Source organism: Anopheles coluzzii, chromosome 2 (assembly GCF_943734685.1).
Source record: "Anopheles coluzzii chromosome 2, AcolN3, whole genome shotgun sequence".
NCBI classification, from domain to species: domain Eukaryota; kingdom Metazoa; phylum Arthropoda; class Insecta; order Diptera; family Culicidae; genus Anopheles; species Anopheles coluzzii.
The window spans coordinates 10,657,801-10,684,816 of NC_064670.1; the positions used below are offsets into that span (position 1 = coordinate 10,657,801).

Below are 27,016 nucleotides of genomic sequence, written 5' to 3' on the forward strand. Positions count from 1 at the left end.
TCGTACCATACTGGTAACATTCCGTCCATCCCGTTTGGGTTGATGTGCGGTGCAGTGTGTGTGTGTGGTAGGACAGTTCGACTAGGCGACCCATTGCCTACTTTTGTGTGGTAGCCTTGGTTTTGAGCTTCAACTTTTGTGTGACGATTGCCGAAATTTGGTAACTTGTCGATCGTTGGACGGGTTGTAGAGAATGGTCTTTAGAAACAAAAATGTTCTTTTTTTGTTTTATCCAATTAACTTCAATGGACACTCACTCACTCTACTATAAATAATAATGAAATGCAGTTCAAACTGTTCTATTATTTCATCTCAAATGAAATGAAAATAAAAACTTCCAGTGGAACTGTTTTACATAAAAAAGATTGCTTTAGAACAGTTCCCATATTGAAATGGTGAAATCTTTGTCTTTAATGGCTTCCTTAATGGCAAAACGTTAATCGCTCTGGAATCGGTTCTAGAATTAGCGCTGGAATCAGAATCGGCTCTGGAATTGGAATCTGCTTCGGAAATGGAATCGGCTCTGGAATCGGAATCAGCGCTGGAATTGGAATCTCCATGAGAATGGATCGTTTTGGAGTGCGTTTGGAGCAAGTCGCAGTCGGGTTAAACATTAAAGGAATTAAACGTTCAATGCATGCTGCAATGAAACGATGAATCCTTTCTCATCTAACTGTCCAAATGATTCCACTGGATGCTTTGATGCCCTATTTAATAAGCTGCAAAGGATCCAAATGTACTTCAAACCGATTAATTCTTATGAAGATTTTGTTATTTGTTATTTATTTATTAAAATTCAACGGACCGCAAGTGGCCCACTTGAAGCGAATTCGATTACAGTCATTATATTATGGTCACGTTTCGGTCATCCATTTATCTTAGTCTTAAGTAAAATAATTAACACGTAAAAGGTCGCACGAAACGGATACTATTTAGCAATGCGGTGCGCGACATGTCAGGTTGATGACGATCACAAATGACATTAAACTCACGGCACATACGCATAAACGGATCAGAGGAGCCAAAGCAAGTGCGGCGTTCCTCCACGTCAAGTAGCGATCTAGCTCGAAGCGATCTCGGCGGGATTCCAGAGCCGAATCCGATTCCGTAGCCAATTCCGGAGCCAGTTATGGAATCGAGTAGTTCCGATTCCGAGCTCCCACCACTAGTAGCTGCAGCTCGTGTGGAAGCGTCTGCACCTCCATGGGTTACACGCAACTCGCCCTAATACGCCGACGGGTGACTGCACCGGCTTGACATTTCGTGCAAAACACATCAATGACAGGCCGTAAAACATCGGTCAGCTTTATTCACAGTCCACCGTTCGATGGATGGGCGTTGTTAGCAAAGCATTTCATTGGCCGCTTTTGCTTGTTGCATGCCCCCCCCCCCCTGGGTCGACAGCCGGGGATTGACGTTCAATTCTGCTCGCCACAATAAACTATAACAGCAAGTTGAAATGTTTTATTTAAACGAGTTGTGCCTTTAGTCCAGCACAGGGTGGCGCAGGGCTGTTGCAGCTGGAGTAAACCATTCCCCTCCCTCGCTCCATCAGTAAGTGCATGGAACTCCCTCTTCTCGCTGCTGGGAGGAAGGATGTTATGCACATTGTACATAAATTTCATTTGATGAATGCACAAACTCCTCCGCTTCGCTGTTATCTGATTGGGTGGTTTAGGCCCGGGGGAGGGAGGGGGGCCCTGGTTGGCTGAATCTTCGTCCAAGCACACCGTGATAGTTGCGATGGCAAAGGCAAGTCAGTAAGTAACTTTTTCTCGTTCGTTCTGTCGCCTCCTGCCGTCCCGCCCGTTCCGTTACAGAAAGCCACAGCGGGCACGTATTACGTACCGCAGTGGATGGAAAAGTTTTGCCAGTCAAATTTGCCTACCACCACGAGCGTCTGCAACACGGACCCGCTCGGCAGCAAATCCCGTTTGCGGTTGCGGAAATGTGTGTGTGTGTGCGGTACGCACAGGCCAGCAGGCCACCGGCAGACATATACATTCTAGCTTTGTACTCGCCAAATCTATGGCTGGCTGAGGCGTTCGCTTCGATCGAGCGGATGAAATATTAACATATTAGATGGAAAATAAGTTTCCGAACTCCTGCACCGTCCCGTGCCGGCAATGGTTGGTCGGGGGCCAAGGGGAGAAGTCAATTGAATTGTAAATAAAATTTCGTTTGAAGTAGCGCTGCCACATTCTGGAGCGTCCTCTCCTTCGGCTTACCGCTGGCAAGTGGGGTGTGGGCTGGTGCGTTTGGAACACTTCGGCGGTACGTATGCTTTGGAACAACTTTTCTGGGAGGGGGAGGGGGGTGGATGAACCCCATCCCCCCTACTCGAAGAGAGCACCTTCTCGCCCCCCCTTAGAACGACAAACAGACGGGCGGATTTGAAAGGGAAAACTTTCTCCAGCCCGTGTCTTTGCTGCTTCGGCTGCTTCTCACCTCTCACTCTGAGGGTGGGGGTAAAGTTGCTCCCTTTCGAGTTCGGTTCTGCTAGAAATGTGTCTGTGTGTGTGTGTGGCAGTGTGTTTGGGAGCAAACTGTAAAATCGTATTTGTCTTGCACAACATTTCATGCGTTTCATCGATGAATGTGTTTCGCTACGAGCAGAGCACCGCCGCACATGTTTCGGGCCAGATTTTGTGGCAGATGGGGGGGAGGGGGGGGGGGTTTCAACGATAAGAAAGTTTCCTTAAAATATGCTAATATTTTCCAAGCAGACACACCCACACACTTACTGCACACATTCTTACTTCTCCCGGTCGCCCCAAAAAAAAAAGTACAATTCAGTCCGGTGGAAAATGAGTTTTTATTGATGTTGGGTTCGTAATGGGCCGATGGGAAATTTGGGGAAAACATGGGGGTAAGGGTGCCCCCTGTGCGAATGCTTCAAAGGGCATAAAGTTGATCGTAACTTCATTTACACCGGTAACGGAATGTGAACCGGAATGCGGCGCGTCGGTTGCCTTTCGATGCCGGTTGCTTGAATATGTTTGATCTTGTCCATGTTGTCTCGATGTGGAATGATGGGGTAGAAGGAAAGATGTTTTCTTTTTTGGCTTTATTATTTGATAAATTAGAAAGCATTACGCTTGAAAGTACTTCAAAGGAGTAAATTATATTGAATATGATTTGTAAATGAGATCCACCGAATTGATGATGAGTGAGCTGAGTAACCTGTTCAGCCCTGTTCTTCATAATGAAGTTTGTGCAGTTAGCTTTTGCTGAATTTAAACAAGAACAAGTTTAAACCCCTTTCTTACGAAAGGGTAACCTTCTGCCTTCCGGGGCTGTTATTACAATGATGAAACTGCGCCACCCCCTGGGGCATTCTTGCCCGTAGCGCAGAATGCATAAAATTACCTCGACCGCAGCCGTTTGAGGCAAAACGTTTGACCAAAATTCAAATTCGGCAGCCTTGCAACGTGCGCCAAAACCAACCCCGAAATGCTGGTGGTAAGTAAGTTTGGTGCCGCTGCTTTTCTAGGGGACGGTCACACAAACACACCCACACAGTCACACATATACAGTCACAAAGAGGCAACAAAGTTTACGGCTTAACGCCACTGTTTACAAAACGGTGGTGGCTTGCGAACTGCTCGAGCCCCGGATTTGTAACCACTCGTGTGTAGCGCTTGTGCGATACGAAACAAGAAACAGGGCGACCGAAAAAGGAAACGTTAGCGGCAAAGTACACACAGCCAGAGCTGTACCGAATGCAGCCCCCGGCCCCAAAAGCACCACAGCACCAAGAGCAAGTTTTAGAGCGCAAGAAGCTCGCCGCATGCACGCTGCAACTTTCGCGGGGGTGAAGAGGGTGTGGGTGAGGAGCAGCGGGTAGAGACAGGGGAACGATGGAGAGTGTGTATGGTTGAAAAGAAAAGTCGGACACGTTTGGAAAATTTTAAAATAAACACAATAATTTACATGCAAAAGTGTTTGTGTGTACGTGTTTGTGTCTGTGTGTGTGAGTGTTTGTGTGGACGCGCGCGATTTCCTTAACCAACTAGGTGCTGCCGGGTGATACTGTGCTCGCAACCCGAGTCGTTTTTTTGATATTGAGTGATGGAGAGGGTGGGCGGGGGTGAAGTTGTGCTCCACCCTCATCGAGTGCACAACCGCACACAACCCGGCTGAATAGCATTGCTTGGAACCGCACGCGGTCGTGGAAGGAATGCTGCTGTCTGTGTCGAACCAGTGCTATGCGTGTGTGTGTGTGTGTTAGTGCACGGTACGTGAAATTTTACCCAATTTTGGCGAGCGAGCCCGTTGCGACCGGGTCGCCGTTTCGCACTCTGTCCCGGGCCCGGGTGCGACGTAAATATTTTGCAAGTGCAGCGAAAGTTTTGTGACTAATGAGTTTTCTCTGGTGAATTTTTAGTCGCTTTTTTTTTGTTCGTTGCTGCACGACCGCCCGAGTTGTTTGCGTCATTTGGCAATACGCTTTTCCGAAATTACGACCCGATCGGTTTGGTGGTGGTGGTGGTGGTCGTGGTGGTGAGACAGACAGAACAGGATAATGAAGAGCATTTGCTTGTTCGTTTGCACTGTCGACAACAGGGCCGGCTTTACTTGTGTCTCGCTAGCATTTGGCGCGACGAAACAGACACGATAGCGAACGAGAAGAGTGTTCGTGATGTCGCAAAAATTATGGTAAAAACAAAGAAAGGTAAATTTGACTCAAAAGTAAGTGATTAGAAGTTGCATGTCGGATCAATTTGAATGACCAGTTTGCACCGAGCACGATGAGGTGTTATTTTGTAAACTACTTGAGGGTGGTGATTACTTGATGAGGTGAGTGTATGGCTGAGCCGCACAAGCATTACATGCAAGCAACTCATTGGAGTCCATTTTGCTAGTGTAATGTATACATAAATTTGTAAAAATACTTTTTCAACGGAATTCTAATCAATGGGTCCTATCCATAAATTCCCTTCGCAGGAAGGAAAATTGTTCAAAAGATAGAACACTGGGTCAACATATGGGAAATGGTCAACAAGCGACGAACCCCGTTAGGTCACTTTTGAGAAGTACTCCTGCGGCATCGTTGAAAAAAATACTGAGAAACTCTGAAAATGGAGACTTTAACCCCATCCTCCCCTCCCCCTGTGTAATCTAGACATTGATCCTTGTGATTATTGTCTTTTGTAGTCACGGAAACTTGCTCTGGCAGACCAGCACGTCTCTAATTCCAATAAGATAAAACATAGACCGCTTGTTTTGCGATGAAAGCCGTTGTGTCCCAAAAAGATAGTAATGAGAAAATACTTCGAACATTGAATATGTTAGCAAATTGTGACAATTAAGCTTCCATTTTCGCAAAGAAAACCGCGTTTAGCTAATTTTACAAGCAAATGCGAACAAATAGGTAAACCTTAATAAGATGGTCTTTGATGTGTAATTATGTTCAATTTAGACCCTGTTTGAAAAGCTTTTTTCATACTTGTGTGACCAATAATGTAACTAATTTATAGAATAGAATATTTTCTAAAATTCCTTCATTTTGGTGTTGTTTTGTCTATTTTTTTAAAAACTATAAATAAAAACCAATGGTATTTGAACATCAATTTCCTGCCAAACTGCCCTCCCTGCGTATGATCTCATACACTGATTACAACAGGCAACATATTAAACCCCATCAACATTGCAAGCTTACCAAGATTTACACCAAGCAAGACTTGTGCAGTACGATGGCCGCTACGGTTGTGGGTCATAAATTGATCTGCTGAACATTTTCGCGATGTGCCGAGGGCAACCGGCGCCAACAAGATTGAACTTAGCACACGGCCGCGGGTCCGGATCGTACCGCTAGCTAGCACCTAAAGACGCCTTTCCTCCCCTCACATTATAGTGGCAGGAAAATGAAATTATCAACATTATGGTACCAAATATTGCAAAACAAACGACAGCATTTTATGGGCGCAAATGGGCAGCAAGAGGGTAGAAAAGCTGTGCTGAGTGGCGGAGACGAACAAAGCCGTGGGTGAAATCGTTTTATGTTTTGTTTTGCTACCAAGCTGCTTGAAGGTAGTGGTAGTACAATGAGATGCTACTGCAAGGAGGGAGAAGAGAGAGAGTGAGAGCGAGAGCGAGAGATATTTTCAATAAAAAAGTTTAATAAAATACCGGAACGAACGACCTGTGCTGTCTTGTGTACAGGAAAAAAGGTGTTAAGAAAAAGGGTGTCTTCCAAGGGTTTTGCTTCGAGCTTACCGGGGTGTACGGGTACAAGCTGCACAGGCAGGGGAAGATTGACGCATAAAAATCCATAACCTAGTACAGCATCCCGCGTTTTTTTTTGGCCACCATCCACCGTAACAACAGTGTGAAATGAAGTTTTGCTCACTTGGCTGAGGGGAAGGAAAAACAACGAACGAGAGAAGAACAACACAGACGTGGGAAACAAAATACAAATAAAGCGTAATCCGTTTCATAAATTGCCACCACTATAATCATCAATAATGGTTTGCCCAGGTTGTCCTCCCCGAGTGTCGCCTGGCATCAGTGACCTGGAGGGGATGACGTTTTGCTGTCATCGTTACCATCGTCATCATGCGAGCGTCGTCGTCGTCGTCGTCGCCCGTGTTTGATTGGATGGCAACGTCTCCTAGCGCGCGGCTCTAGCGCGTTGCCTTGGCGTAGGTAGCTTACCGTTGGAGAAAAGGATTCATTCCGCCGGCTGCTACAGCCTGAGCCGGGTGCGATGTCAGTGACGCAGAGGCGAAACGCGTGAAAAATCTTTCCCCCACACGTGCCAGCTTGCTGCAGTGACAGCCAATGAGCGTGTGCGCACTTTTACATCGTTCGTACATGGAGTTTTGTGTGTGGCGCAAGGGAAGGGAAGGGGTAGGGCAGGTGGATAACACTGGGTGGTAGCTTTGTACACAGCTTCTTCCGGTTGACGTCTTGCGGGTTGAGTTTGTTAGCGAGCGGTAGTGTGTTGTGTTGTACGCTGCTCGGTCTGCGTAGTTTGCGCTCGTCGTCACCTTTAGCTTATGGGCTGGCGTGTGCACGACGTACCCGACCTGGCAGGTGACAATGTGACGCAGCAGCTTGGTGCAGTAGAAGGTGGGAGGGAGGGAGGAAATGTTGCCGTCATATTCACGCCAGTGCAGATGAAGCCTTCCATATCTAGTGAGCTGAGTACGAAGCGAGGCACTGTTGGGTAAGAAGTTTAGCGTCACCAAGAGGACAAAAATGCTCGAAGGTAATTCGAGAGCTATACACAACTTTTCAGCTAATTGTGTGAGTGTGTGTGTATGGGTTAAGTAAATCAGAGAACAATCATTATGGCGCTGAGATGTTTACCAGCATCTTGGCTTACATCACTCATGCAAAGAGGAGATTTAGTTTTGCACAACACTACTAAAGACCGCAGCTAATATTGACGTTTATTCAGCATAACTAAGATAACAGATAAACAATTCATTAGAAATCAGAGGAAAACATTTGTGGTGCCCATTCTTTCCCTTTACGATGCTGATTTACGATTCAATTGATTTCATTTTATTTTATTTATTTATTAACAATATGTTAATAAATATCAGTGGGAATGATGGCCTTTACCAGCTTTCGATACATTTTTAGTACTACGTAGCCGAATAGTCAATCCTTTCTACGAAGGGACGGTCCATACGAGGCTTAAACCCATGACTGGCATGTGGGTCGTGCATGTTAACGTCTATACTACGGGATCGCATCTAGACTTAATCAGATATAGAGCTAATAAATCACGTAAAAAAAACACTTTTAACATAAACCTCGATTTCTTCAGTATCTCGCAGGAACGTACCAATAGAGTTGCCGGTAAAGAAATATCCCTGCCCACACATATTCAAAACATGAAGCGTGTTGGATTTTGTGATAGGCAGAACACACCCGCAAGTTAGGCAATCAATTAACAACGCCCATGCATAGGCAACACGCATTACATATATTTTACCATTAGACAGAAATCCCATTTAAACCAGTTCCAACAGAATCCATTTGGAATATTGTCAACTTAACAAGAATTAAACAAGAAAATGTATGTGTCGCTAACGGAGCACTTAGGCTCCTGATAAGAACACCCCAGAAATCACAAATAAATCGAGTTAGAATTCCAGTATAATTAACTTAATTCTTCCCCCAAGTTTTTTTTGTGAGCATTGCTCTTAATGAGAAATTCGATTCTTATTAAGAGTGGCAAGACCTCTTTGGCAAAATCCGTTGTTAGATAGGCGGAAGTTTGCATCGGGGTGCCAGCCTTTTCCAAAGCTTTTGCTCGGGAGTACTGCTCCCCTTTCTTAATACAGTCCACGAGACGGAGTAGGCCGAAGAAACCTACACAGCGTGTACACTTTTTTGCACTGCTTCTAGCCAATTATTCCATCCAATTCTGGAAGGAACATTATAATTCTGCTACGTACTTGAATATAGGATGTGCTAGAGAACAATAAAGAGATTTAAGACAACGTGCATTTGATTGGCCCTTCTAACGATTGATGCTAAGAGTGAATCCTAAAACATATCACTATCCAAAATGACTCCTAGATCACGAATACACAAAACGCGACTCAAATCGATATTCATTTACGGATTTATGTTTCAAAAATGAACCCATTTTGTGACCATTTCCACTTCAGCTTTGACTACAATCGAAAGTATTTTATACGCAAGAATACTTACACATCACTTTCAGGTCCACCGTATTGCTCTCGCCGTCACCCTCCACGTTCGAGGCGATGCAGGTGTAGTTGCCGGCCTGGTGACGCGTCACCGTTTGCAGTGCCAGCGCGGTGCTGCTCATGATCACGCCCGACTTGGAATTGTGCTGTACGACTTGATCCTGTAACGACAAAAAAAGGGGCGCGAAAAACCCAAACGGAGTGAAATTAGACATTTGATTTGCATCACTTTGCGCGGCAGCGCACACTTCAAACAGAAACCCTCGCTGTGCCCTTGGCGAAGGTGATCCGTCGCCCCGACAGTGCCCCCAAGGCAAGTTTAGCCCGGCCTGGTAAGTGGTAAGCGCCAAATGTTTGCGGTTTCGTGCGCTTCCGTTCTGTGTCACAGCGCTTCAAAGCGACCATCTCTACCTCCCGGCCACTCCACTCCCTAGACGGGAAGCACCAATGAAGCTTGTGATCTTTGGCACGAAGGTGTCGCCCGGTTGTTTGCCCAGGAGCCGCCGCCGCCGCCGCTTACCGCCACCGTTCGCTCACTGCGGGGATTCACTTTGAAGTTATTAGTCCGCGAAATGGTCCGCGAGCAGCAGTGGTGGTGGTGGCAGCAAATGACAGCCAGCTTCTGGGGAGGGTTGGTACATTAAGTGAAATAAAATTTTCGTTATGATCATAAAAATATGCTACGGTGAGCGAACGACGGAGTGGATGATGTCTCTCGGTACACGATGTTGCTTTTACACGGGCGCTCATGAACGTTTCAGCAAGGAGCAAACAATCTTCCCTCGCGCCCTGGCGCCTCAGCCTCCGACCGAGCGCGGCCGGGAGCGAACAAATTCGGTGAAAAAAAAAGGTAACGGCCTGTCTTCTTCTTCGGCCCGTCCCGGACGGCAGGCAGCCCACGGCACGGATGAGCAAAAGTCAAACGCGGGAAAGGAAAAACAAGTGCGTAGGCAGTAAATTTGAGCTTTATTATTATGATTATTTATTTAGAGTCTGCAGCGGGTGGTCGGCAGAATTTTGGCAGTTCTGCGTCGTCGCCTCCTGGCCGCTTGCTGCATGATGCTACGCCAAACCGCACCACGTGATGGCAGTGCTGCCACTTTGCGTTTTACAGGGGCGCGTCGTACGTTGCAGGTTTATCGTTTGCTTCCCGGCAACTTCCCGGTGCTGCCGTTCCGGTCGGACGGCATGAAGATCCACCGTTTAGTGTAGCCGCGCGTCTCAGCGTAATTTGGAAGCAAAGGTGGAATAAATGGCAAAGGAAGGCACAACACACGAGCACTTTAACGGGCAACAGGGCGGTTCCTTGCGTGGTTCCGCTGCAGCAGTGCCGCGGGCGCATGGCGAAGAGTCCGCGACCGACGCGCGGGTGTCGTAAAACGGGCATGAATGAAAACGGCCCCGGGCCCCGGGTTCGGGATCAAACATCGCCCCTCGCGCCCTCGGTTGCCATGCTAACACCGCACCAGGTGATGGTTTAGTTTATATTGTTTCCCTCCCCTATCTGTGCGACTCCCAACGAGCCCTCCCCCACCACGTTGGGCGGAAGGTGCGGTTTTGTGCGTTCGCGTCGGGTGAGATTATGAATGTTTCCAGCCAGCGTCACGCGTACATTGTGATCATGGCCGCCCGGAGCAACGCCCGGCGTTAAGCGCACAAATAACGCATCATAATGCGGCGTATGGGTGTGTATGTGTGTGTTTGTGCGATGGGTTCATAACATTGTAGGGTATGTTTCGGCACTGCAGCAGCAGCAGGTACCGCGTTGCCATGTTTCACTCGGGCAGTGGGATCGATTTTCGTTCAACGTTTGGATGCGGAACCGGCCCTGCCACGGGGTGAAGTATTTGCCACGTTGCGAAAGTAGTAATACTTTGGGTGAGCATTTCATTAAAATTGAGCCGCCAAAATTGGCGCGGCCACCGGCGCGTTATTGCAAATGCGCGCCGCGAACGGCAATGCCGATTGAAAGGGGTGGGTCTAGTGGGTCGGATGCGTGTGAGGTTACGATGAATATTTATGCGTGTGCGTGGTGCGCGTGCGAAAGCTTACAGGCTCGGAACAATATTCATGTTTCCAGGTGTTGAGCTGGTTGTAAGCGTTAGCTAGCAAGGTTAGTTGTTTTAAGCAATGATTTAACACGAGGCTTAGCGTCTGTTAGCCTTCAGATGTTGGAGCATTTGCTCGAAATTTCGACAATCTGCAGTCACGGCACGCGGTAACAGTGTTGAGCATATACCAATTTGTCTTAATTTCGATCTAAGCAACATCATATCATCATGCTATGCAAAAAATGTCATGTCTTTTGATACTTCAACAATTTTTCTGTGATTAAACGATGCTTGGAGGATAAATTCAAACACACAGAATTTGTTTCCGTTACCAGCCAAGCATTTTATTAGCAGTTGGTTGTGCGGCACAAAGCAGTGAAACTGAGCTAATTTTGTCCGAGCACTAGTTTATAGCAGTCCTCCATAAGGAAAACAAAAAAAAAACGCCACAAAAACGCTACTAAACTTTGTTGTGCTCGTACAAAGTTTGCAACCGAAGTTGAAAAAAAGGGCAAATACTTTTATGCTTCAATAAAACGAAAAAAAAAACCTTTTGCAAACAGCAAAAACGGTTTGAAAAGTTTGGAAGCAGAAAGCGAAAACAAGCTCCCTCCATTCGGTATGCACTGTATTTTGTTCGCTTTTTTTACGTTTCTACCGATAAATTGCAGCTGGATGAGTGAAACCGATGTCATTGACGTTCTCATCTCATCTCGCGGTGAAGCGCCTGAGTTAGCTTGGCCGAGAACTGGGCCAAACTGGGGCCGAATGTTTCGTGGCGCTTCGGAAAGCAACACACACGAACATGAGCAGGCGAGGAAGAGTGTAGAGCGCAGTGAAAACATCCATCGAGGCACTCTCCATTGACTTCCATACGGTGGCCTCCCCGGGTTTCGGGGAAAAGACAACACGAAGCTCAGGACCACTCAGGACGGTGACGGAAGCGGACATTTTGTGCCAATTTCACGTCATTCGCTCGAAACCCGTGGCAATGTATATTTATGCATCTCTCTCAGGCACACTTTCACACACACATACTTTGGCTCATGTTGTCCTACTTCTTCAAGGTGTTTTTTCGTGTGTTTTTTTTTATAGCAAAGACAGGTCGTTTAGGGAAAAGTACAGCAAAGAGCTCTAAAACGGTCCGGTGTTTTCCATCTCGCCATCTCGGTGTTTCCGCTCAATTCTCGCGGTAGCTATTACCGCCGGTAGGGCGCCCGGTCGTACACCGTCCCGCGACGCGCAATGATTACAAAAACAATAAAGTAATAAAAGAAAATTAAATTCTAGCGGGAAAATGTGTTCATTCAACGTTTATTTTGGACGCGCGGAAAAGCGCTTTTATGGTGCAGCATAAACAAGACAGTGCGAACGAGTCTAACGCTATCTACCCCCTCCCCGGTTGGGATTGGTTGTTTTTTCTTCTGTTGCTTTCGCTGCTATTGTGGCGGCTGTGGATCCTCACACCCACAGACACACACAAACACGCCTGGAGAAAATTCGGCAACTATTTGAAGGCCGTCGCATCCTGGGTAGAACGGGTGCAAATCCTATACCAGGAACGATTGTGCTGTTACCTACGTTCGATGTCGTTCGAGAAGTGTTTTCACAGTAGCGAAGTGACTGGAAGGAAACATTTTTTTGGTGAAATGTCGTTTTTCTTTAGCTCGCTTTTCCTTCCCTGAACGGGTTTGAGCTTGTTTTTCCTTCGTCTACGCTAACGGCAACAGAGGTAAGCGGACTAGCTGGCACTGCAGAAGGATCAGTACAGTGTTCGCTAGACCAGGACGGAGGGCTGCGTGTGTAGCAGTTTGAAATGCTGGCAAGGAAACGTTATCACTCGTTACTGGAAGCCATGTGTTTTTTTTTTGCGTGGCTGCTTCCTTCTCATCAAAATGGGGCTGCGTGTGGTTTTTGCTGCCGACGGTGTCAGCGTGGAGCAGCGCTGATAACGAACATGATAGTATCGTTCACGTCCTTGTGACGCTGTTAAACAATGCCGTTTAAAACATGCACCAAATTGGGGTGGAGCAGTAGATTTAATTATGATTGTCATTACACATTACACAGACCATCCCTCTCCCCTCTCCCCCGTCTACCCCCGAATCGCTCAGTTTGCTGTAGCCATTGCTATGATGCTTCGGTTGAAGGACGCTCCTGCTCGACGCTGATTCCCGTTTCCGGTGGAACAAAAGTAAACTGTTCGTGCAGCAAAACCAAAGTAGAAAAAAATAAAACGTTACAACAAATGTTTCTTTTCCTCTCCTTGCACACACGGTAGGACCGAGGCTGCTGATAGGAACGGCAAACGCGACCCAAACCGGAATGGAGTAATCAAGAGTGCAGTGAAAATGAAAATTACACTCCTTTCCGGCCCGTCCGGAACGGGTGGTGAGTGAGACTGGTGGGACTTTCTCCGCTCGGTCGTTCATTTTAAATGGCTGGCCATTACACGGAATGGCAGATTTTTCCTTTATTTTGCGATAGTATTTTTTTTTTCTGCCGATGCTGCTGTCTTGGTTACGGAAAGTGCACTTTAGTTTTTAATCGTTTCGAATCGTGGTACCGTCCAGTGGCGGGGAAGGTATTGGAGGGGTGCCAGGGGGGGGGTGGTGTCCGCGGAAAGGGTCCCTCTTTGTGTGGAAGGCGTTAATTGTGGCCGGAGCTTACGTCGCGTTGAAACAGAGGAAAGAACGAAAGGTTACCGGTCATTAAAATGACCATTAGCATCTTTAAGCGCCTTGTCCTGCTGCTGCTGCTGACGATAATGTATAGTACGTGTACGCAAATTAATTGTTGTCGATCGAAGGAAACAAGTGATAGGGGGTTTCTTTCAATTAATGGAAAGTTACTCCTAATAGATGATATTGTATCAAGCAAGTGTAAGCACACCGGGGATGAAAAAAAAAACACGAAAAAGGAGACGCATGGTTGTTGATACAGTGAAAACAACCATGCGTCTCCATATTTCCCTTTGTGTATGAAATTTACAATGATCCTAAATTTGTATACATAGTATCCGTTAGCGTCCAGTCCAACTATCAAATGTTGATACTATTTCAGTTCTTTATTCACTGAAAACAACCATGAAAACAATTCGATCGATTCGATAATGTTGATTAACAAACAGACCTTACCATAAAGAATAACCCACACAGACACAAAATTACCAAAGAGTCCATAGTCCATTTGTCTTTCAGCTTGAATCACATCAGATCCGAGATGCACGCTCTTTGCTTTACTTTGCGATTTTGTGGAGTTCTTGGTAAACAGTGCCAAAGTTTGGTTTGAAGCTGAACCTCTCCTACACTCACGCTGCATTGTTCTGGCCTAGTGAAACTGCTGAGAGGCTAGCCTGAGGACTACCGACTGAACTCGAATGCTGGTTTTGGGAGCAATAGCAGCAGCAGTAGCAGCTCCCGTTAGCTCCGGATAAGATACGGTCCCGAACCCATTCGGGGACGGAGTCAAGCAACTGTTCAAGAGCACTGCTCAACTTGCAATAAAACCGCGTTATGTGATGCGAGAAATATGGTGGCCGTGGAATGAATGCGCCGGGTGCGGGGGTTAGACAACGAGGGTTGAATTAAATTTAATTGAAAAACTACTCGACAATCGATGGTGTGGAACTTTTCCAATCAAATTGTTCGTTCATAGTTTTTTAATTGATTCCCGTCAGCCCGTTCGGTGGCCCGCGTTCGTTTCTAGCTGGCCCGAAATTGTCTTTGACCGCGTATGAGTGGCGGGCTTATTTTTCTAACTGGGGGGTGCTACATTTTACTGTCCTATCGCTGACAAGCGACCAATAGCTCATTTATTTAAGCAAAAAAAAAACGCTGTGATTAATTTCAAAAGCAGCTTATGGAAGCTCAAGCGATAAACCTGTTTGGAATCGGATTGGAAAAAACGTACAATAATCCATGCGATTATTAACCGAAGCTCGTAATAAATCCAGCAAAACATACTGATATAAAAATAGGATTTCTCTATGCCATCATTGCAAGAAAAAGAATAATTTAAAAGTAGCTTCTTTCGATGACTTTCCACCCACTCACTTGACCACGCAAGCAAACATCTCCACAGCGTTCGTTTCCTTTCGCTCGTGCTGCTGGAAAGTTCCTCTGTCCACCGGCGGCGAGAGCATTTTGGCTGCCCTGTTTCCAACTTTTCTGCTATTTACTTTCGTGTTGATTTGTTTGCTCATGTGGCCGTTACAGCTTGATGGTTTTAAATTTCCGTCCCCGTCCGTTTCTTTGTGTGCGAGCGCAAAACGTTTTCTTTGCGGAAGTGAATTCCAATAAGCAGTAAAATCGATGTAGGCAATAAAATGTTATCAAAAAGGTTTGGCCTTTCTTTTCCGTGTGTGGTGCGCTGCAAGTACGATTGATGCTGAACCGTAACGGTTTGGGAGGGTTTTTTTTGCGCTTTTTGTATCTGTTTTCTTCCGTATGTTTCCACCCCGAGCAAGAAATGTTCAAAAAATCAAAGCGACGATTATGGCCACCGGATGCACTGCACCATCCGGTCGGAAAATGGTGCAAACGTGGCGCTGAGCGCTCGTCCGGTTTCGCGCTTCGGACCGATTGAATTTTATCAACCATTTCCTTGCGCCTTCTCAATTTGGTCCCCTTGCCGTCTAGTGATCTAGTGCGCTGAAGTGTGCGAAAACGGGATGAAAAGATGCAGCGAGGAAGGGATGGGCTACGGAAACACGATGTTCGAATGGTTTTGCAAGCAATGTAAAATTTTATTGCCAAAACAGCTCCACTGTCACCACTGCTTGCTTCCCCGATCGGATCGCAGCTTGGATCGCATTTGTCGCATTTGTAAGGACAGCTTCCGGGCGGGGATAAAACCGCGCAAGCAAAGCACCGAGACCGAAACAATCTGTGCCTGCTGGTGGGATGGGAGGAAGTGCTTTACGGGCGAAGCGTACGGGCTGGAAGGCACGAATGGGCATCCAGTAGCAAAAGGGAAAGTATTAAAAGTTTGTCAAATGGAATAATGGAGCAACGTGGACACTGCGCTTCGCTTGCCCTAGTATCGCTAGCGGCCTGCGTTACACAAACATCGATGAAAAGCTCGTAAACTTAGCGCCATTGATCCATAAAAACGCAACGACAGCAATTGCCAGCCATTGGAGGACGGTCGTGTCCAAGCGCGAGTTGGAAGCGAGACACAGTGCAGGAAGTTGTGGGAGGGGGGGGGGGGGGAAAAAGAATCAGCTAATCTTTATCCAAAGAGCTGCGAATCAAAGAAATCAAACGGGTCATGGGTGTTGGCACGGAAATGTCTCAAAATAACACAGAAGATTGGTTTTGGGTGGATAGTTTTGTTTTTGGCACATTTTGATACTTTGGTATTGTACGGAACCTCTCCATATTGATATCATAGTTTTCTGTCAAGTAAGCACACAAATCATTAGACAAAATCGGAGAAAGACATGTCATGATGATTTATACCCCACTCAATTCAGCATAACAGTCCAGATACTGACAGTTTTTATTAAAAAATGCTTTGATTCTTGGAAATCTTGGATGTGACAAGGATTGACAGTACATATCAAACTTTGCATTAGCTGTCAAAATAAAGGCCAAAACATAACTCGACAGCAAACTGTAAACGACATAGCTAGGTGAATTCAAAATCGCATAAAAGTTTTCTTATTAAACTTGATTGAATTCATGGCATTGACATTGATGGAATACAGTCTATACTGTCAGCCAAAAAATAAGAAGAAAACTCAAGATTTCACGTGCTTTAGCCATATCATATCATTTTAATTTATTCTTTGTGTTATGCATACACTCGTTGCACTGCACATTGACTGCTCCGATTCGACGTTATTTCAGACATATATACTATAAAAGGCTAAACAATAATTGACGTTAGTGGAGAGATCTATCTCATTAAAGTTCTTCCATAGTTGGTCACTAGCGAACAAACCATCAATGAAAAAAAGTCCATATCAATGAAGAGAGTAAGTAAGTAAGTAAGAAACGAGCATTTTGACCGTTCAAGACAAGAGGAAGATAATAAATCCACTGTTTCATTTCATTACTTGTGTATGATTACACTCTGGTGAACTGACACTGTACGTAAACTATCGCTTGTGTAAGTGCAAGATGGCTCGGGTGAAAGGATGCACATTGAGTTGGAAGTACGCTTCATACATGGGGTAGCTATGCTAATGGGCTCCATTCGACGAACTTTTACAGTGTAGAAAATAGCAAACAGTCCTGTACATAATTCATCAAGTAGGAGTAGAATCAAGGGGAAGTGCGTATACATCCAACCTGAGGTCGAAGTTTGCCGTACGCAAAGAAGATTTTAAGTCGTCGCCAGTACTCAACTGATCAAATGCAGCAGGATACTGCTTTTTCGGATGGATGCGATTGAATGTTTCAAAAGAAATGGATAGAAATCTTGTTTGCGCTAAGCCAGGAAGCTGTTTGTACGAAGCAAGCAACTGTATACAACGTAAATTTATTGAAAATGAAACGTTTTATTGCATCAGAGATGGACTTAGAAGCTTTACCTTCTTTTGAGAAGGTTCTTTAGTAGGTAGAAAAAAAATACCAGAACAAATACTAACGCATTCAGCTGGAATGGTACCATTCCACTGGGGGCAGGCGATTTTCTAGAGAACTGTTTCAACTCTGCCTGACGGAAAATTCGTTCTTTGTGTGTGTGTGTGTGTGTGTGTGTGTGTGTGTGTGTGCGTCCTCCCGTATTTCCTCTCTACAACCGGATTTAACTCTCAGCGAGCGTAAGAATCGTTTTTCTTGCTGCTAGCCCCCCCCCCCCCCTGCACCCTCTGCCTGCCTGTTTCAACACGGTCACTGCGGTCGGTGTGTAAATTTATGCATTTATTATTATCCTTTTTTACGACCATTTTATGGACGCCCGGTTTTACATAGGAAAAGTGTTTGAGTTATTGACGTACCGATTCGAGATTGCGGGCAGCATCGGCATCATGAGCTACGAGGAACACACACACATTCTCTCTCTCTCACATATGCATTGTTCCCCACTTCACCATCAACGCCCTTCCTCCCCCAGAACCCTTCTGTGGACCCCTTCTTTGCACGGGCTGGGTGTGATGTAAGGGGTAGGGCAGGAAATAAAAAATTTACATAACATTTACGAGCTGTAGGGCAGCAAATCCCCAAACGGAACCACAGCACAATGGTAAGAGGAGTGTGTATGCTCGTGTGTGTGTGCATGGCTCACATTCGGAAAAGAACATAATCGTGGGCATGGGTTGGGTTGTGTGTGAAAAAGTTTTTCCCGTTTTTTTTATTATTGTTGTTCGCTCGATGCGATGACCACATAGTTACAGTAGTAACATGATGGATGGCAACAGCTGAGCATGGAAAGAGAGAAAAAAAGGGTTTCGCCGGTTCAAGCTCTCGGCCAGCTTTAGTGAACCAAAGGGGGAAAAAGCAAAGGGAACACATTTAAAGAGCCCTTTCCGGAGGGTGGAGTACGATGCAGATGAGCCACCGTTTATTAAAGTGAACTAATGGTAGGAAGTTTTCGGTTCCGGACTATTATGTCTGATTGTCCCAGAATAAGGGTTCCAAGAACAAGTTAAAGTTCGGTTTTTAATGTTTAATAAAGTGTTCAAATCAAGCAAAAATACAGAATTGATAAGATGAAAGATTGCTAAATGAAAGAGGTACTGAATGCAGTTGAGCCAGCTGGAAGCTCTGGTTATAGTTGGAATTAAGAGTCTCAAAACGCTTTACACTAGAATAATTACATTTATGGGATTCTTAAGCTTTGTTTTATTTGTGCTGTTTTAATCCAATTCCGCTTTGTTTTCTGCTTCAGACAGCATAAGCCAACAAACCGAACCATTTACCCTGTTGAGTGCACAAATTGCTGAAAGTTTTTTAATAATAAGTCCTTCACAAGCACATTCTTTCAGCGCGCAAAGGCTGGAATGCGCTCATCCCTCGAAACAAAATATAGGGGAAATCTAATAAAGATGTTTATTTAATTTAATTGCCGATTGACGCAAAGCTTCCGAAGTATGAAAGGAAGACATAACCTCCATTGCGGAATGGGGGGGGGGAAATGCTGCCCTCACTGCCTGAACGATGTCGATCATCACTGTCGATGACTTTTTATATTTGCAATGCAGTTCATTTGCAGCGGTACTGTCGTTTCCTGCTGCTGCTGCTGCTCCCTTTGGCAGCCGTTCGCAGTTCAATGGAGCGTTGAAAAGTGCGTCCCTCGGTTGGCTCGGTCTGCCGGCGGTTGGCGGTCGTGGCGACTGAAGGGCTCGAGGCGCTACGGGTCCGGGACAGCATGACGGACATGAAAGAGTTTTCAGCGCCGTCAAACCGAAGGACCGGCGACCGTTGAGTCGAAAATTTAATTTTACCCTCTAACCCTACTCAGCCATGCTTTTTTAGCTCTTTCTTTATCTCTCTCTCTCTTTCTCTCTCTTTCTCTCTCTTTCTCTCTCTCTCTCTCTCTCTCTCTCTCTCTCTCTCGTTTTCGGTCAGTAATAGCAGAACACGATACGCGAAGGCAAAACTTGTAAAGCGCGAAGGGGAAAAACTTTTGCACAGTTCTTTTGGCGGCTGCCTGTGTGTGTGTGTGTTTGTGTGTGTATATTTTGTGGACCCACCCACCCACACCCTCTCCCTTTCCTACCCCGCTGGATGGTGTTCTTTTGTGCTGTTGTGCTTTGAAACTGCCTGTCCGCCGGGCTGGCTGACGAAATGTCCGGCACATCGCGGAAGACGGCTGCACGCCGCGCCGGCTGAAGGTGTGCTAGCAAGGCGAGGGAAACAAACTTTTCCGCCAAGGGGACGGTGGCTCATTTTCGTTCGCTTTTGGGAATGAAGTTTTCCATTTTTCATGCTGCTGCTGGTGCTGCTGCTGCTACTGTTGGTGCACCATTGCGGATGCTACTGCTTTTGTATTCTGCTCATCGTTAGTGTCTTTATCTTTTTTCCTCCCCCCTCCCCCTCGGACCGAAATCCTTGGCCAGACGCTCAACTTGTTTTAAGTTAGGTGAAGGCGTCTCGTTTCGAAATATTTTTTTGCTTTTTTGTTTTGTTTTGCAGTTTGGGGTTTTTGCCTTTTTTTTTGTCGGGGTCTGGTTTTACTTCTTTCGAAGGGAATCCGGATCCGAATGGAACGGGTTTGGTAATGGTGCTGCGCAGGGAGCACGGAACGTTGAAATAGCCTTCATCATGTTTAAACTTTCTGGGACTGTAGTAAATTGTTAGCCACGTGTACACCGTGGTCAAACCGCTTCGAGCACGAGCACAGGGAGCAGTAAATGAAGCAGACGCCGAGCGGGCAGATAATTACTAGTGCAGACGGGTAAAAGCAACCGCGACAAAGATTTTCACTATCCCCGCTGGCTCGAACGATGGTTTACGTCGAACGCGGGGGCTTTCGGTGGGTTGACTGGGTCGATTAAATGGTTTATGACCTCGCGAGATGAGTCACAAGGCAGGGCAGAAAATAAAAGGAATAATCCAACCAGACAACTATCTTCTCATTTTAAGGATTTTTACAAAACATGTTTTGTGCGTCGTCAAATCTCGCCACACAATTTTCCACAACATTTTACCACTTGAAACAGACACAATTAAGTCTTGCTGAGAATTAAGCTTACATCTTGCCGCACAATGCGTACAGCGCTGGTCCGTTCGGGGCGTCATATAAAATAAGTAAATTATTATGCCAAAAGGTGACATTTCATCCTTTTGTTCGCCGCCCCGACTGAGCACTGAGCACTGAGTAATTTTTAATGAATGGTGCGCTCGGACGGTCTTTTGTCCGTTGATTGACCGCACAATACAGTACGGGGAAGGAGTTGGGGAGGGGGGCAGATAATTCCCCGAAATTACCTCATGACTGTGTAATGAACAAGGCTGACAAAAGGGGCGACACAAAAAAAAAACCGGTAAAGGACAGCCAAACCAAACTAAATAAAAAAAAACTCTGAAACACCATCTTTTGTTATTTCTACCAGCAACTTTACCCTCCTTCCTCTACTTCGGGCACCTTTAGATTGTGTTGGGTGATGTTGATCGTTTTAAAATTGGCATTCCCTCGAGCGATTCATTTTTTTTCCGTATGCAATTTATGCCCGTTCATGCGTAAAATGTTGTACAAAGGCTCAAATTGACGAAGGCCGCCCATGGACAGCGGGGGTTTTTTTTTTGTTATTGTGCGGGGCTGGCAAACCGCAAAAAGAGTAAGAAGAAGAAGAACGAGAAAAAGAAGGAAACAAAAAGCGGCTCAACCTGTCGGCCAGCGGGCACAAATGTAGAACCGATTTTCTGTGTCCTTGTGTCCGTGTTTGTGTGTGTGTGTGTGTTGGTGTAAGTGAAATCGTTCTTATTCTTTTGCTGCAAAACACGCTAGGTGTACCGAGCGGTACGCCCGGGTGGACAGGAAAGGTTAATAAAGTGAAAACAAGATAAGCAAGGAAAAGGAAAAAAAGTCGAGGGACTACTCGAGAAACCCAAAAACAGAAAACAAAAAATGAGACGGCGCAGAGTTTGAAGGTAACAAATGGAGCAAAAAACAAGGCAAAAAAGTATCCCTACCAGATCCATAAGCACAAAGAAATTACAGTGGACACAGGGGGGACACTTTTACGTAGGAAAGAGGCCAAAAATTGCCAGAAATTATGCCACAAGCAGGAGCGCAGCAAAACAAAAACAAAAAATAAACCTACACCAAAGCCAACCTCTGAAAAATACCACATTGTGGAAAATGGGAAAAATGCCAACCTTAATCAAGGCGGACAGGACAGCTGTTGCCACCGTGGGGCACCGTTACTGGCACAATGTCAGCCGGCCTACAACCGCAATCAAGTCAAACATGGTCGCAGGCTTTGACGGTGGGATTTTTGTTCTTCCTCTCTTTCTCGTGTGTCGTCGTGTGCTATCGTTTAGGTTTTGGGTGGTCCAGCTTTTTTTGTGTGTGTTTTTGTTTGGCTTTCTCGCTTCCGCGTGTGTGTGCATCACCCCCCTCTGGCACATTTGCTGCGGCGCGGTGTGTGTGTGTTTGGTGGCCTGTGGTTAATATTGTGAATGGTGCACAATCGACCCCGGGATGATTATCATTACGAAGGAGACGGTGACGCCCGGCACCCGGACTGGCAACATGGGCCGTACCATGTTTTTTTTTTAATGCTTTCTATCCGATGGTGAAGCGTCCCCTTCCCCCGCACTGCAGAGCTAAACGATTGACGGTCGTGGTGTTTTTTGCTATTGCAATGTTTCAAGTGTAAAAAAAGGTAACTTCGTGGACACAGCATGGGGCAGGCCGTGTTATATGGTGACCGCATGCTACAAAAGCGCAACGAGCGAAACGACACCATCATTACTATTATTATCGTGCTTGGTGTCATTTTTTTTTTACAATTTGTTTGATTCGGAAATGTTTTTGAGATGTTGTTGAAATTTGTATTTTGTTATATAGCTTCAGAGAGTGATTTAAAAAAGCAAGAAATTATCTTCAATTTCTGATGACAGCAGTGAAATGAATAATAATGAATACTTTTATTAAAATGGAACAATTAACAACACCGGTCATTTATTATAGATTGCTTTAAACAGTAAGATGATTTTTGTAAAATTCTATCAATTCTGTATAAACTTTAAGCTATTTTTCACTCTTACAGCTACATCATGATCTTTTTTTCAAATGAACTAGACAATTTGTTAAAAATGAATTCTCCAAAGTCATCCTAAACATCATCGCACGAAGGGCAGGGCTTATAACTAATATCCCATCTCATAGTGACATGGAAATCTTTGAACAAAAGTTTCTAAAACGATACTAAATACAGACCACCTAGCACACGAAACCCCTCAGTGTGTGTGGTGTTTAGAAGATTGTATAAAACATTTAGATAAAATCTGGATCACCTCGAGCAAGTAGAAAATGTTTGCGTGTGTGTGTGTGTGCTGGTCTGGAGTAGCGCCCAGTGTCCGGGCCAATGGTTGGACGATAGCCGAACAACCGCAGCACTGCGGACAGAAAGTGAAAAGGCAGCATTTTTCACCATCCTCGCCAGCACCACAGCATCGTCCCATTGCTCGCCGCGGCACACTCTCCACTGGACACTTCACGGTTCCATGGATGTCCAATGTAGGGTGACCTGATCGGACGCAATCAGGATCAGGATAAGATTTCGACACCGGTCGGTCCTGCCGCCGTGGCAGTGGTAGTCCCAAAAATTAGTGAGCAACTTTAAAAGCCAGCCCAACGAAGCGGGAACAGCAGCAGGAGCTGATCAGCGTGAAGTTGGAGCGGATGTGGCCAGCATCGAAATAACTTTATGACCATCCCAACCCCTCTCCCTGCTCGCCCGGAGAGCTTGTCTGTCGCTGAAGGAAACAGTTTGTGGCCCACATGCTTAACCTCCCCGATCCTTCCAGGCATTTCGCAATAAGGTTAACGCCGGTACGCGCGGTACGGGATGGCGCAGTGCGGTAAAGAATATCGAATATTGGATATTTTCTGGTCGATTCACATTGCCACATATTTTTGGGATGGAATTTTCGTTCGCACTCTTATGAGTTTTATTTTTTTTTGTGTGTGTTGGCAGTTCTTTTCCCTTCCTTTGCATTTTCCGGCTCGCACACGTGGCCTGACGCTTACATGGTAGGCCATTAAAGTCAATCCCTTTTTTGGGGGTTTTGGGAAGAGACAGTGGAACCGAATACAACAAAAATAAAGGCGAAGAACATACTCCCTTTCGACAACCATACAGAAAAAATGGAGAAGAAGACCACTAACTTCATCCGGCCCCAGGCCCAAGTGTGATCGTGTGAGAATGTGGCTGTGCACCAGAATGCCACAACCACAGACGACACCGCGTATATCAATCGCGCACCGAACACACACATACCTACACACCGTGTGATGGTGAATGGCCGGGAATTTGGACCGGATGACGACAACGACGACGAAGACGACCGGCAGTGGAATTTATTATTTTAACGTCTTCAATATGCATATCGCATGGGGCCGGACTTGATCCCTTTCGCTCGGACCGGGCACCGGGGATAGCGGACGGTTTGTGGCGGCTGGGCTGGGGTTTTTCGGACGTGACCGAAATGCCATACATGGCCGGAGTGTGCTTTCGCAGCGCTTTGGCCGGTGCGGAGTGAAGCAAAAGGAACAGCTAAAATAAAACATTCTAACATCATCTGCAGTGTCCAACGTGTGGTTGGGAGACGCAGAGGGTAGAAAATAAAGCTGAAAATGGCTTGGTTGGTCGGTCGGTTTTTTTTGTGTCGATTTCGTGGCAACATGTGTTGGAATCGTTCGTTTCTTGAGACGAGCGCATATCGGCGGATCAGTGTGAAGGAACTGTGAAGGGAAAGATACATCACGAAACATAACCAAAATGGTGCTCTTTGGTTCTTTGTGCGAACGGGCGATGAAGAGCTATATTTGTGAGGCTTCACAGTTTGGCCAGAGCTTTCGTATCGAAACATAAAGAAATAATAAATTCAATCAAAGCCCGTAATTGTACAGGCTTTGCTACACTAGCGTTGTGCTACGAGCAGCACGAAAGGTTTGCTGAAACGATACACAATCTTGTTGACACACACGAAACAGCACAGGGATTGCTTTGAAGAGTGTAAAAAATAAGGCTGTCGATGATTGTATTAGTAGAGAAATACGTTCTGAACGTTGGAAAATCGAATGAAGTCAGACGAAGAATGAGTATAAAATTGTGTTTAATTTGAGCAAACCATGTATTGAAAACTTTCATTAGACGTTTGGTTCAGGAAATCTAATCATTTGTACATCTCTTTACAATCAGCTGCAGGAGTTAGTGCTTTTGAAGTTTAAAAATTGATATCGGATGGTTTCATGAAAAAAGGATTTGAAAAGATCAATCCATGCATACCTTTTGGCAAAATAAAACATTCCGACAACTTTCGCATGAAATTCCAGATAATCTGAAACTCCGTAGAATGGACTGGTGTTTGAGAAAAAGAGCACGATAGCAGTGAGTCGGTTAAGAGCAAATTGAAATAAAGATGAGCTACAGGAATGGTTACTTTTTTCCACCTCAACGCATCACCATTGAACGGATTTCCTGCTGATCAGGCACACTTGCAGCGGGGTTTGCGTTATTCTTGCTCGTTTTTATTTAACATTATGCCACGAAAAACAAAATGCAGCGGAAATAAATCACCGCTCGGAAGTGACATTTTTCAAGCAAGCGCACGCAGACGACTGGAATATCAACTGCAGTTCCGTTGCCATGCCACTGCCATTATCAGCGACCTGACACGATGCTGCTAACGATGAGCATTCTCCACTTGTCTCCGAATAACCCAAGCTGTCAGCTGCTGCTGCTGCTGCTCGTGGTGCAGCGAATGTGCATCTCGTGCGCAAAACGCTATCGATTGACAGGCGGTGGTGGATTTTTTTTCTTTTATTGGAACAGGAACAACCAAATCGAACCCGAGAGGAAGACGGGCGGCGAATGGTAAGTCGAAATTGAGTCACAAACCAACTGCAACGGTAAAGTGAGCCTTCCGGCACGTGTTTCGGAGAAAGAACGGATACGCTTTTCGGCTGCCAACAGTGCAGCGAGTGGGTCGGAGTGGGTGAAGGGGATGAAAAAATCTATCCAAAAGAGTAGAAACAAAAGAGCGCTCGGGAGGCAGGGCGACGGGAAAAGCGGTGGGGTGGAAGTGTATAAGAAGACATATGTAAATAAGATATCACGAAATGGAAACCGCATTGCCAGGGCGCTGCCGGTACGCGATTGCCAGCGACCTGCCACGACGATGCAGATGCAGCCCGCCTGACAGTGCAATCCTTTAACTGGATTGGGGTGCGCGGCAAACCACCGTCTATATGGCCGGCCATTTTAAGCAGCTCCCCGGATGGACGGACGGGTTTCGTTGTGAGAAATTGGAAAGAACCGGGCGTGGGCGAAAGTGTTCTGTGCCACAGCCAGGAGACATTGGGATGTGTTTTTTTTCTCTATCGAAAAGCAGACTGCTCAATGCAGATTGCAGGCTAGCAATATGCAGCAGCGCCAGTGTCTTTGCAAGAAATCCTCCCCCATCTGGATACTTGAGCCGATGGGATCCGCTTCAACAGCGTTATCGTGTTACGGCTTCGCTTACACACAAAAGCAAAATCCTGCACCCGCTAAAAAGGAACCCGCTTGTTCGTCGTCACCGGAACCGATCTTGGTGCATGGTTTTTACATTTTGTTTTAGCGGGGGATCTTTTTTTTCTCTTCTCTCTTCTTGTGCTTGTCCCCTTCCGTAACCTTACGCTCGATGCGTTTCCGTTTTTGGAGGGTTTTCGCTTTATCTTGAAGCTGCGGCTCGATGCATATGTATGACGATGATGCAATGCGAGCGCGCGCAAGCAATTGCAGTGCCAACATGTGGTCACTAACCACGAGCGTGCAAAGTTCTGAGCACACCAGCTCCAACCCGAGCGCTGGACGGCAACTGCACGGTGCAATCTCAATTTCAACCGCACCAGCAATTGCACCGCCGCTTTCGCTTTTCCGCATTTTCGGAACGGCTGTTTGAGTTATTCTAGCTACCCCCCCTCCCAGTAACAGACCACACGGTCTAAGTGCACACAGAGTAGAGGGTGCAGAGGGAGGCACACATCCTTAATCCATCGTATCGTACGGCCACCGAAGAATAAATAAATGAGCGAATGAAAAGCGACGGCGCTGCGGTGAAGCGAGCGAGAGGAAAATGTTGAAAAAACAGGAACAAGAACAAGAATACCACAGCGAATACTCACATTATGCTTCCAGACCACTTTGTATGCAGACGGATTTGCATTCACTTTACATTCAAAGTACACGTCGTCTCCCTCCTCGATGTCCTCCGGGTTCATGTTGATGCCGAGCTCCAGCTTCAGGGTGGGTAGATCTGGAATGTTTAAAGCACGGGAACGATCAGTGTGCGATAGATGGTAGAGAAATGGGAGCTGCATTTTATGTGTGTGTGAAGAAGCCACCAACTTCGGTGTGTGGCCCTGGGAGGCTCTACTAACTGCTGTTCACTGTTCGTATTAGTTTCATCTGGTCATGTTGGTAGAACTTTATTGCAGTTGCTTATTTCATAAATGGAACAGATTTATGTCACACTGTTGGACAAACATCGGAGCCATACGTTATTCGGTTTCTTGAGCGACATGGACGTAACTTAACATAGACGTAAACGTTTCACACAAAATTGGGCAAACGAAATGCTTATTTAAGACCAAAATTCCCCTTAAAGCTGAAATATCTCAATGGTTATG

The 27,016-nt window shown here is 45.9% G+C and overlaps 1 protein-coding gene across 6 annotated transcripts in view; it reads right to left on the reverse strand.

Annotated features, from left to right (window-relative positions):
• LOC120948514 (hemicentin-1) overlaps window positions 1-27,016 on the reverse strand; it is a 194,028-nt gene that overhangs the window by 57,357 nt on the left and 109,655 nt on the right. For all 6 annotated transcript variants that reach the window (XR_005750957.2, XM_040364925.2, XM_040364927.2 and 3 more), the window contains 2 exons: window positions 26,513-26,643; window positions 8,674-8,833 (listed from right to left, as the gene is read on the reverse strand). Coding sequence is in view for 5 of the 6 variants with exons in the window: in XM_040364925.2 (XP_040220859.2) it covers window positions 8,674-8,833; window positions 26,513-26,643 (291 nt within the window). In the remaining variant the exon portion in view is untranslated. The remainder of the gene's footprint in view (window positions 1-8,673; window positions 8,834-26,512; window positions 26,644-27,016) is intronic.